This window comes from Trachypithecus francoisi, unplaced genomic scaffold (genome assembly GCF_009764315.1).
Source record: "Trachypithecus francoisi isolate TF-2019V2 unplaced genomic scaffold, Tfra_2.0 Lachesis_group8, whole genome shotgun sequence".
In the NCBI taxonomy this organism is placed as follows: domain Eukaryota; kingdom Metazoa; phylum Chordata; class Mammalia; order Primates; family Cercopithecidae; genus Trachypithecus; species Trachypithecus francoisi.
In genome coordinates, this window is record NW_022681473.1 from 65,073,102 (window position 1) to 65,085,950 (window position 12,849).

General features: G+C 36.9%; 1 protein-coding gene across 2 annotated transcripts in view; it reads left to right on the top strand.

The window, feature by feature from the left end:
* Window positions 1–12,849, top strand: part of PPME1 (protein phosphatase methylesterase 1) — an 84,439-nt gene that overhangs the window by 32,260 nt on the left and 39,330 nt on the right. For both annotated transcript variants that reach the window (XM_033203769.1, XM_033203770.1), the window contains exons 2-3: window positions 1,884–1,977; window positions 2,512–2,604. In XM_033203769.1, the coding sequence (XP_033059660.1) occupies window positions 1,884–1,977; window positions 2,512–2,604 (187 nt within the window). The remainder of the gene's footprint in view (window positions 1–1,883; window positions 1,978–2,511; window positions 2,605–12,849) is intronic.

Here is a 12,849-nt window from a genome sequence, read left to right on the forward strand (position 1 = left end):
AACTATAAGGAATTTGAACTCCTCTTTCATTCCAAATCATGTCCTCTATCGTTGTATTTATAGTGCCTCTCTCTTAACATGGGGAACTGTAAAAATCCTCAGTGCTCAGGCCATGACACAGACCACTTAAATATGTTTCTAGAGGTGAGACCCAAGCATGGGTATAAAGTTCTCCAGGTGATTTCATTGTTAGATTCAGAAATACTGACCTGGTTCAATGCCTAGAACAGAGTAGACATTCAATAAATGTTTCACTTTAGAAAGAATAGATCCCTTGCTACCTCTCTGCTCTGTTGTAGTTTTTCTCCAGTATAATAGTCAACCAGGAGCTTTTATATTAAGTTTTTAAAAGGAGCTTTGTATCATACTTTGTAGATATTCTCCAATCAGCCCCATAGCATATTCAGGAACATGTCTGGCAGGAGGTAATGTTTTGCTGCTGATAGAATTCTGAATTTCCTCCATTACCAGGAAGAAGAATAGGTTGGAAATTGGGGACAGCTTGAAATTTCTTTCTTGTATTCCATCCAAGGTTGACGACATAAATTGTGAATAGACACTTACTGATTTATTTTGTTTTAGAATAATTTTTCGTTTTTTAGTAATACATGATCAAAAATAAAAGGATAGTAAGGAACAGAGATTGAAAATTTTTCCTCTCATTTCCCAATCATACTTTCCTTTCCAAGATACCATAAATGTTATATCAATATCCTTCCAGAGATGTTGAAAACATACATAAACGGTTAACATATATTTCACAATTTTACCCAAGTGATAGCACGCATATCGTGTTCATCTTGGAGTTATATATATGAATCTTGGAATTATATATTCATATATAAAGACTTTTATTAATATATTCATTTTTACAACTAACTAATATTTTTCTATCTACTATAATTTATTTTTATCATTTCCCCTATTGAGGGATATTAGATTTTTTCCAACTTTTCTCTATTACAAACGATGTTGCATTGAATACTTAAGTCATTTCACTTCTGTGTGAGCAGTTCTTCAGATAAATTCCTGTAAGTTCAAGGTATTGATATTGTCAGTTTGCCTTCCATGGAGGTTGTATTGGGAATGACATTGGAGATTGTTTGGGAATGACAAGAAAGCATGAAAGAGTATGGAGAATTAAATGTGTAAAGGAGTAATAGTGACCAAGACTATTGACTATTGACTGAGGGAGGAATGATACTAAAATCAGCAAGGTGAAAAATGAGCAGGTTTTGTGTGTATATGAACACAGAATTTATTTGTGATTAAAATATACTAAAGAATTTTGAAAAATCCTAAAATTTTTTTTTTTTTTTTTTGAGACGGAGTCTCGCTCTGTCACCCAGGCTGGAGTGCAGTGGCCAGATCTCAGCTCACTGTAAGCTCCGCCTCCCGGGTTTACGCCATTCTCCTGCCTCAGCCTCCTGAGTAGCTGGGATTACAGGCGCCGCCACCTCGCCCTGCTAGTTTTTTGTATTTTTAGTAGAGACGGGGTTTTCACCGTGTTAGACAGGATGGTCTCGATCTCCTGACCTCGTGATCCGCCCGTCTCGGCCTCCCAAAGTGCTGGGATTACAGGCTTGAGCCACCGCGCCCGGCCAAAATCCTAAAATTTTTACTCTTAAATCTATGTTTGGATTTAAATACATTTTAAAATACTTATTTAAATGCACTTACATTAGTATGTAATACAATACATTAAATACATTCTTATTTAAATGCATGTTTAATATGATACTTTGTGATGAATTCTTTATATTTTTAAGAGAAAATACCTTTGCTGTTTTCATTACCGACTTACATTTAGCGTTTATTGACCAAGATTTTATGTCTTTATGCATAATTTTTCTTGAAATGTCTCTCTCTTTTTTTTTCCTCAGCCCTGGAAGAAAGCGGGACTTTTCCCCTGTTCCTTGGAGTCAGTATTTTGAGTCCATGGAAGATGTAGAAGTAGAGAATGAAACTGGCAAGGATATATCCTTTGCAAAATGGCTTATTCTTTAGTGAGCTTATGATGTTATCTAAGTTAAAAGACTTGTGTAGTTTCTAAAATGTTCTTTATTCCTGCTACTTATTTCACCTTATTCCTCACTTGCTCTTTATGGAATATTGCCTGTAAGTCCATGCCAGTATCTTTCTTGGCTGTAATTGTCTAATGCGTGATGCGTGGAGAAGGGATTAAGAATTAAATTCTTGAAACTGATAAACTGTCTTAGGGGCCCAGGGGAAGGTTTCATGAGTCAAGTGAGTTGAACTAGTTTGGTTTCTAGAATCCAGGGGCTATGTCCTCACGAGGGCAAAGGGACTATATATATTTTTTTCATTGAACAAAATGGTCACATGGGCTTCATGCTTCAGAGGGTTGGTGTCTCAGAAATGTCTACTTACATCTCTTACATTTGGCAGTCTGCAGTTTTGCATGTAAGTTTCTAGCAGTATTACTGTGATTAAATAATGAAAAACTTCAGTAAGCAAAAACATAGATGTTTTATCTTTAACTATTCATACACTTTTCGAGTTTACAAGAGTGGTTCAGAGGGTCCAGTCCTGCTCCTTCTGCATGGAGGAGGTCATTCTGCCCTTTCTTGGGCTGTGTTCACGGTAAGTAGGTTGTTGATAGTACAAGTTAATGTTAGCACTTTTGAAGTAATTAAAGTATAGGGACAAATCTTGGAAGTTAACACGTTCTATTTGGGAAGCAAGAATTGCTATTCCAGGCATACACACAGACTGGGTGGTATGTTCTTCAGTATGTCTGAAGAACAAAGAGAAGGTTGGAGGTTTTATAAAAAGAAGAAATGTTATGTATTGTTCTTTGAAAAAGTTCATTGGCACTAGTAAAGGTTAGGGGAGAAAAAGAAAAGATAGGGAGTGAAGGAAAATGTGAAAGAGAAATTTAAAAATGTTAAAAAAAAATGTTTCGGAAGCTGGCAAGTTCTGTTAGATAAGTAACTGCGATGAGTAAAACTAGTCTTAGGGTCACAGCAGGTTGTTTCAGTAGCTATTAGATAAAACTGGTTTCATATTTTAGCAGGCAGTTTCAGCAGCCAGGCTTGCAGAGAATCACTTACATTCTTGCAGCAATGTCATGTGCCCTGAGTGCTTTTTCTCCTTAGCCTCTCAACTCTGTTTTAATGGGATATGACAAGAATAACCCAATTTGTGTAAACTTCCATAGTGCAATCATTGTTTACTTCTAGATGAATTTGACTAGCCCAACTCTTCATTTTATGTAGAGAAGCAGACATTTTATTTAGGTGCTTTAGATAATGTCTATCACTTTGTCTTCCATATAGAGCCTATGTAATACTTTGCACATGGAGGTACCTCATAACAATTTGGAAAATGTTTCTTCCTTTTTGAAATGATTCTTTATATTTTAATGGTGCTTGTTAGCTACAAGGAAGTAAATAATATTTGGCTAATGATACTGTGGTCTAGAGTAGAAGATATGTGTCTGTGTGAATGCTGTCAATTATAGAGCTTCCTAATACCCTTGACTCTGGGGTGGGACAGCCCATGTGCAAGGAGAGATACTGCTAAGTGAGATACTAGCAACATCTGTGTTTAAAATGAAGTTGTCATCTTGTGTGTGTGTCAAGCAGATACGCATCCTCTGGTTACCACTAGAGAGCCTGAAGGACAGAAAATGAGAGCAAGTGGGAATGCAGCACTAGACACCTGGAGCCAGATGGCTGTGGAGTTGAGGAAGTCCCTGAACATAGCACTTTGTTCCTGGCAGCGGGGATTATTGGGGTTAAGTTTAAATCTCATCTTGTCTCTTCTTTTAGACTATGAATTCCTTGAAAATAGGGATAACTTCTGTCTTTTTCTTTTTTTCCCCAAATGGCTTGAAACAGTTCTTTAAACATAGGCACATATTCAACTGCTAATTAGCTGATTTGGCCCTTGTTTTGTTTGCTACTTTTTTCTCTTACTGTAGGATAAATTGTCTGACTTGTCCGTAAGTACCAGGTTTTCTCATGTCTGGACCAGTACTGTCCAATAGAAATACTGTGCAAGCCACATATATCATTTTAAATTTCTTGGTAGACACTTTAAATAGATAAAAAGAAACAAATTAATTTTAATGTATATATATTTAACTATTGTATCCACAATATCACTTCAACGTGTGGAAGTAATTATATTGATTACCTAATCAATATAAAAATTATTATTGAGATATTTACATCTATTTTTATACTGTAAATTTGAAAATTTTATACTTACAGCACATCTCAGTTTGGGCTAGCCACATTTCAAATCATAGCTTTAGTCATTTACTTCGCAAATAGATTGCAAAGTTTTTTGGAGGCAAATTCCATGGCTTGTTATGCCCAGCACATATTGTACGCTCAAAAAATTTTATGTATGTATTTATTTTTTAAGAGACAGAATCTTGCTATGTTGCCCAGGCTGGACATGAACTTCTAGGCTTATGAGTAATTTTCTTCCATCTTTCTATTTTCTAGGTTTTCAGTTAAATGTTTATTACTTTCATAATTTAAAGATTGTTTTTTCTTTTATTGGAAACTATTTTCAAGGAAAAAGGTCATATTCACTTCTGGATCTGACAAGTTTGGCAAACTGAAACTTGTCAAGAGAAGAGCAATCAAGATGAGAATACTTTAAACAATAGCATTTAAGGAACAGTTGAAGGAACTGAAAGGGGTTTGCCTGAAGAAAAGAAAGACTTGGAAGACATAATATTTGCTTTCAGTTGTATTTTTGTATGTATTTTTAAGACAGGATCTCAGTTTGTCACCCAGGATAGTGTACAGTGGCACAATCATAGCTCACTACAGCCTCAACTCCTGGGCTCAAGTGATCCTCCCACCTCAGCCTTCCAAGTAGCTAGGACAACAGGTGTGCACCACCATTCCCGGCTAATTTTTAATTTTTTTGTAGAGACAGGGTCTCACTGTGTTCCCCAGTGTGGTGTCAAACTCCTGGCCTCAAGCACTCTTCCTCCCTCGGCCTTGCAAAGTGCTGAGAATTACAGGCATGAGCCACCAAGCCTGCCCTTCTATAAGAAAAAAAGCAGCCACATTTTTTAAACATTTACTCTGTGCCAGGTACTATGCTAAGTGCTTAAGTGGATTATCCCATTTAATTTTTCTGTAATACTGTGAGATTAGGCAGATAAGGACTGAAATTTAGAGAAGTTACAGAGCCAGTGACAGCATGGAAACTCATACTTGTTCTGACTCCAGTGTGCATATTTCTTTGAAGACTGCTTTTATGCCGCCTAAGAGGAAAGATTCAGGGCAGAAAACTATAGAGACCTATTTTTGACACACATAGGCAGAAATTCTAAAAATTAGGACTATTACAAAGCAACCCAGGTCCTCAGCACAGGAAAAGCAAGCATCATTTCACTGAAAGGATTTAATTGTGAATGTATTCTTCCAAGTTCCTTCTTGTCCATAATTCTATAAAACCCTTGATCCTGAGTAGAACTCCTTTTCCATCTAAATGTTTTGTGGTTTGGGAGGGGAAATCCCCCAAATCCAGATTCACCAGAAGTTCTATTATCTATCAAGAGAAAGCATTTATACCTTGGCTTTAGTAACGGAAACAAACAACCATAAAGCACTTGGGAAACTTTTATCTATAACCACTTTTGTGGAACTATCAAAGGGATGTAACTATTAGAAGAAAATTATGCTGTTTTATAGGATAGTCTTTAAATATCTAGAAGATTAATTTTTGAACCTTTTATTCCTTATTTATATTCAATAGGTTAGTGATTGTAGTTGCTGCTCCACTAGTCAAGTTTATCATATATAGTGGGTAATAATGTATACAAAAAATACAGCAAACATTTTAAGAAACTTTTGTCTCAGACTAGGTTTTGAATGTCAAAGCAGCTTAATCTATCTGAATTTTAGATAAATGGGTATAATACCTCCTAGTTAATAGGGTGGTTGTGAAAATTCAACAAAAGATGTAAGGTTCTTGGTGAAGTGCTTGACTCATAAGCACTCAATTGTTAGATGAGTTTGCAGCAAGATACAAAGGTAATGCAGAGGAAGGAGTAATTAACTTGTGGTAGATGAGGGGTCTACAAGGAAACTTTCATAAGAGAGGACATCTGAAATGGTTTTTAAGACTAAATAGAAGTTGGATTAGCAGGGAAGGCATGCCAAGAAAAGGTAAGCACACAGGCATTGAAGAGTGTAACAGTGAAGTTTGTTTTGGAAATTACAAGTAGCTTGGCTATAGTTTGAGTAGAGTTGAAGTTGTAGTTGTATAATGTATGATGAGGGTGGGGAGCAGGGAAAGAGGTGACTAGAGAGATCACTGGAGCAAAATTATATACCTATATATACACACCTTATATACCTAGCTCGGGAATTGTACCTTTAGTTTCCTTTTACTTCTGGGTAACAGTAGAGGGAGCTATTTTTGTTTGCTTTTGTTTTTGAGACAGCGTCTCACTCTGTCACGCAGGGTGGAGTACAGTGACGCAATCCTGGTTCACTGCAACCTTGACCTCCTGGGTTCAAGTGATCTTCCCGCCTCAGCCTAGTGAGTAGCTGGGACCACGGGTGCACACTGTCACACTCAGCTATTTTTATTTTTTATAGAGAGGGAATCCCACTATATTGCCCAGGTTGGTCTTGAACACCTGGCCTCAAGCAATCCTCCTGCCTCAGCCTCTCAAAGTGCTGGGTTTACAGGCATGAGCTACTGTGTCTGGCCATGGGAGCTATTTTTAAACACATTTCCCCCACCCACATCCACATTAAGCATATTTTCAGTATATCAAAATTAGAGAGGGAGTATAGAAAGCATGTTTTGCTTGACACACATTCACACTGTAAAGTTCTGGTGAGTAAAGTATCTTGATATACGTTTACCTGACTGTAATTGAGTACTACTGTTTTAGGCAATAGGAAGCTATTGAAGAGCTTTAGAAAAATCAAAATACTAGTATAGATGATTGATTGGGCAGGAAACCACAGTGGAGGCAGGGAGACTAGTTAGAAGGCTATTCTTATATTACTCAATTCTAAATATTTGACGTCTTATGGAGTATTAATTTCTCTTGAAAAGGAGAAAGTTCATTTACATTTTCCACCATGTAAAAAACTACTTAGGATAATACTGTTTTAAGCTATTTGATTTATTTATGAAGGTATTATTAGTCTAATACCAAAACCAGGCAATGATAATACAGGAAAACTAAGCCAGTCTCACATACCTATAGTCCCAGCTACTTGGGAAGCTCAGGTGGGAGGAGTGCTTGAGCCCAGGAGTTTGAGATTGTAGTGAGCCAAGATCATGCTACTGCACTCCAGCCTGGGTGACAGAGCAAGACACCATCTCATTTATATATACATACATAAATACTCATTCACTTGCTTATTCACCTAATCCTAAGGAAAATAACAGTAGATTGATAGCATGGTAAAATAATAATACACTGTGACCAGGTAGGTTTTGTTCAAGGAATGCAAGAATGTCTCAGCATTAGAAAATCTTATCAGTATGATTCACCTCTTACTTCACTTGATGCCACAAAAGGACTTGATAAACGATAATATCCCCTCATATTGAAAACTCTTGGCAACTAGGAATAGATGAAAAACTTCCTAAAGATTATAAAATTTATACAGAAACTAGAAAATTGCATAAATATCATGCTTAGTGGTAAAACAGACACATTGACACATTCCTTTTAAACTCAGGGATAAGACGTGCTATGGTTTGGATATTTGACTTCTTTAAATCTTAGTTGAAATTTGATCCCTAATGTTGGAGTTGAGGCCTAATGGGAAGTGTTTAGGTCATGGGAGTGGATCCTTCATGAATGGCTTGGTGCCATTCTCATGGTAATGAGTGAGTTCTTACTCTCCTACTTCCAAGAGTTATTTAACAAGATCTGACATCTCCCTCCCCTCTTTCTGCTTCCACTTTTTTACCACATGACCTTTGCACCTGCCAGTTCCCCTTAGCCTTCCACCATGAGTGGAAGCAACATGATGCACTCAGCAGCAAGAGCAGATGCTGGTGCCGTACTTTTATACGGCTTGCAGAACTGTGACCCAAATAAACTTCTTTTCCTTATAAATTACTCGGGCTCACATTACATGATGGTGAAGGGATCAATTCAACTGGAAGAGCTAACTGTCCCAAATATATATGCGCTCAATACAGGAGCACCCAGATTCATAAAGCAAGTCCTTAGAGACTTACAAAGAGACTTAGACTCCCATACAATAATAATGGGAGACTTCAACACCCCACTGTCAACATTAGACAGATCAATGAGACAGAAAGTTAACAAGGATATCCAGGAATTGAACTCAACTCTGCACCAAGCAGACCTAATAGACATCTACAGAACTCTCCACCCCAAATCAACAGAATATACATTCTTCTCAGCACCGCATCACACTTATTCCAAAATTGACCACATAGTTGAAAGTAAAGCACTCCTCAGCAAATGTAAAAGAACAAAAATTATAACAAACTGTCTCTCAGACCACAGTGCAATCAAACTAGAACTCAGGACTAAGAAAATCAATCAAAACCGCTCAACTACGTGGAAACTGAACAACCTGCTCCTGAATGACTGCTGGGTACATAACAAAATGAAGGCAGAAATAAAGATGTTCTTTGAAACCAATGAGAGCAAAGATGTACCAGAATCTCTGGGACACATTTAAAGCAGTGTGTAGAGGGAAATTTATAGCACTAAATGCCCACAAGAGAAAGCTGGAAAGATCTAAAATTGATACCCTAACATCACAAGTAAAAGAACTAGAGAAGCAAGAGCAAACACATTCAAAAGCTAGCAGAAGGCAAGAAATAACTAAGATCAGAGCAGAACTGAAGGAGATAGAGACACAAAAAACCCTCCAAAAAATCAATGAATCCAAGAGCTGGTTTTTTGAAAAGATCAACAAGCAAGACTAATAAAGAAGAAAAGAGAGAAGAATCAAATAGACACAATAAAAAATGATAAAGGGGATATCACCACCGATCCCACAGAAATACAAACTACCATCAGAGAATACTATAAACACCTCTACGCAAATAAACTAGAAAACCTAGAAGAAATGGATAATTACCTGGACACTTAAACACTCTCCCAAGACTAAACCAGGAATAAGTTGAATCCCTGAATAGACCAATAGCAGGCTCTGAAATTGAGTCAATAATTCTTAGCCTACCAACGAAAAAAAGTCCAGGACCAGACGGATTCACAGCCGAATTTTACCGGAGGTACAAGGAGGAGCTGGTACCATTCCTTCTGAAACTATTCCAATCAATAGAAAAAGAGGGGATCCTCCCTAACTCATTTTATGAGGCCAACATCATCCTGATACCAAAGCCTGGGAGAGACACAACAAAAATAGAGAATTTTAGACTAATATCCCTGATGAACATCGATGCAAAAATCCTCAATAAAATACTGGCAAACCGAATCCAGCAGCACATCAAAAAGCTTATCCACCATGATCAAGTGGGCTTCATCCCTGGGATGCAAGGCTGGTTCAACATACGCAAATCAATAAACATAATCCAGCATATAAACAGAACCAAAGACAAAAACCACATGATTACCTCAATAGATGCAGAAAAGACCTTTGACAAAATTCAACAGCTCTTCATGCTAAAAACTCGCAATAAATTTGGTATTGATGGAACATATCTCAAAATGATAAGAGCTATTTATGACAGACCCACAGCCAATATCATAATGGGCAAAAACTGGAAGCATTCCCTTTGAAAACTGGCACAAGACAGGGATGCCCTCTCTCACCACTCCTATTTAACATAGTGTTGGAAGTTCTGGCTAGGGCAATCAGGCAAGAGAAAGAAACAAAGGGTATTCAGTTAGGAAAAGAAGAAGTCAAATTGTCCCTGTTTGCAGATGACTTGATTGTATATTTAGAAAACCCCATTGTCTCAGCCCAAAATCTCCTTAAGCTGATAAGCAACTTCAGCAAAGTCTCAGGATACAAAATTAATGTGCAAAAATCACAAGCATTCTTATACACCAGTAACAGAGAGCCAAATCATGAATGAACTTCCATTCACAATTGCTTCAAAGAGAATAAAATACCTAGGAATCCAACTTACAAGGGACATAAAGGACGTCTTCAAGGAGAACTACAAACCACCGCTCAGTGAAATAAAAGAGGACACAAACAAATGGAAGAACATATCATAGCTCATGGATGGGAAGAATCAATGTCATGAAAATGGCCATACTGCCCAAGGTAATTTATAGATTCCATGTCATTCCCATCAAGCTACCAATGACTTTCTTCACAGAATTGGAAAAAACTGCTTTAAAGTTCATATAGAGCTTAAAAAGAGCCCACATTGCCAAGACAATCCTAAGTCAAAAGAACAAAGCTGGAGGCATCACACTGCCTGACTTCAAACTATACTACAAGGCTACAGTAACCAAAACAGCATGGTCCTGGTACCAAAACAGAGAGATAGACCAATGCAACAGAACAGAGCCCTCAGAAATAATACCACACATCTATAGCCATCTGATCTTTGACAAACCTGAGAAAAACAAGAAATGGGGAAAGGATTCCCTATTTAATAAATGGTGCTGGGAAAATTGGCTAGCCATAAGTAGAAAGCTGAAACTGGATCCTTTCCTTACTCCTTATACGAAGATTAATTCAAGATGGATTAGAGACTGAAATGTTAGACCTAAAACCATAAAAACCCTAGAAGAAAACCTAGGTAATACTATCCCACATAGGCGTGGGCAAGGACTTCATGTCTAAAACACCAAAAGCAACGGCAACAAAAGCCAAAATTGACAAATGGGATCTAATTAAAGTAAAGAGCTTCTGCACTGCAAAAGAAACTACCATCAGAGTGAACAGGAAACCTACAGAATGGGAGAAAATTTTTGCAATCTACTCATCTGACAAAGGACTAATATCCAGAACCTACAAAGAACTCAAACAAATTTACGAGAAAAAAACAAACCCATCAAAAAGGGGGAAAGGATATGAACAGACATTTCTCAAAAGAAGACATGCATACAGCCAACAGGCACATGAAAAAATGCTCATCGTCACTGGCCATCAGAGAAATGCAAATCAAAACCACAATGAGATACCATCTCACACCAGTTAGAATGGCAGTCATTAAAAAGGAAACAACAGGTGCTGGAGAGCATGTGGAGAAACAGGAACACTTTTACACTGTTGGTGGGATTGTAAATTGGTTCAACCATTGTGGAAAACAGTATGGCGATTCCTCAAGGATCTAGAACTAGAAATACCATATGACCCAGCCATCCCATTACTGGGTATATACCCAAAGGATTATAAATCATGCTGGTGTAAAGACATATGCACACGTATGTTTATTGCAGCACTATTCACAATAGCAAAGACTTGGAATCAACCCAGATGTCCATCGGTGACAGACTGGATTAAGAAAATGTGGCACATATACACCATGGAATACTATGCAGCCATAAAAAAGGATGAGTTTGTGTCCTTTGTAGGGACATGGATGCAGCTGGAAACCATCATTTTCAGCAAACTATCGCAAGAACAGAAAACCAAACACCACATGTTCTCACTCATAGGTGGGAATTGATCAATGAGATCACTTGGACTCTGGAAGGGGAACATCATACACCGGGGCCTATTATGGGGATGGGGGAGGAGGGAGGGATGCCATTGGGAGTTATACCTGATGTAAATGAAGAGTTGATGGGTGCTGACGAGTTGATGGGTGCAGCACACCAACATGGCACAAGTGTACATATATAACAAACCTGCACGTTGTGCACATGTACCCTAGAAATTAAAGTATAATAAAAAATAAATAAAATAAGAAGATAAATTACTCAGGCTCAGATATTTCTTTATAGCAGCGTAAATGGACTAAGACAGAAGGGTGCAATTTTCAGTGTTATATTGGAGTTTCTAGTCAATACAAAAAAGACAAGTTTTAAAGATTTGAAAAAAATTGCCAGAACAGTTATTATGTGAAGATATTCTCTCTCTAGAAAATCAAGAAAATCAACTGACAAACTACTGTTTAAGCAGTAGTTTACAAAGTTGATGTTTAAAAATCTGTTTTTTCTAAAATTAGCACTTAGGAGATCTGGAAATGTAATAGGAAAAATGATCCTATTCATAAAAGCAACAAAATATAAAATACTTGGGAATAGACCTTATTTTTTAAATGTAAGACATTTATGAAGAAAATAAAATGTCACAGAAGGATTTAAAGGAAAATTTAAAAAGGGAAATAAGTTATGTTCCTGTATGAATCTAGCCAAACTGGCTAAGATCCCAGTGGGATTTTTTCATGAGAGTTAATTAAACAAACTGAAATTCACACAGGGTAATAAATGCCTAGGAATAACCAAGATAATTTTGAAAAAGAGCAAGAAAAAGAGCAATCTGGTCTTTCAAATATCAAAACATAAGTCTATCAGTCAATAGTCTGGTATTGGCAGAAAGAATAAAGAAATAAGGCCACGTATAAAAAGGAATTTAATACACAATGAAAATGACGATACAAATGGATTAAAGGGCTGAATTTAAAAACAAATCTTAAGAAAATTCAGATACAGCCTTAAGGCAGGCCTTCTTAAACTTAGCCAAAAGAAGTAAAAGCCGTAAATAAAAGATTAATTCGACTTTACCAAAACAAAAACTTCTAGACAAAATACCTTAAAGTTAAAACAGAAGCTATGTGCTAGATAAAAAATATTTCATATATATGTGCAATACAAACTATAAGCAAAGGGTTAATATTTTCATTATATTAAAAAGAAGAAAAAACTACAAAGCAGTAAGAAAAAAGATAATCCAGAAGAAAAATGGGCAAGAGATA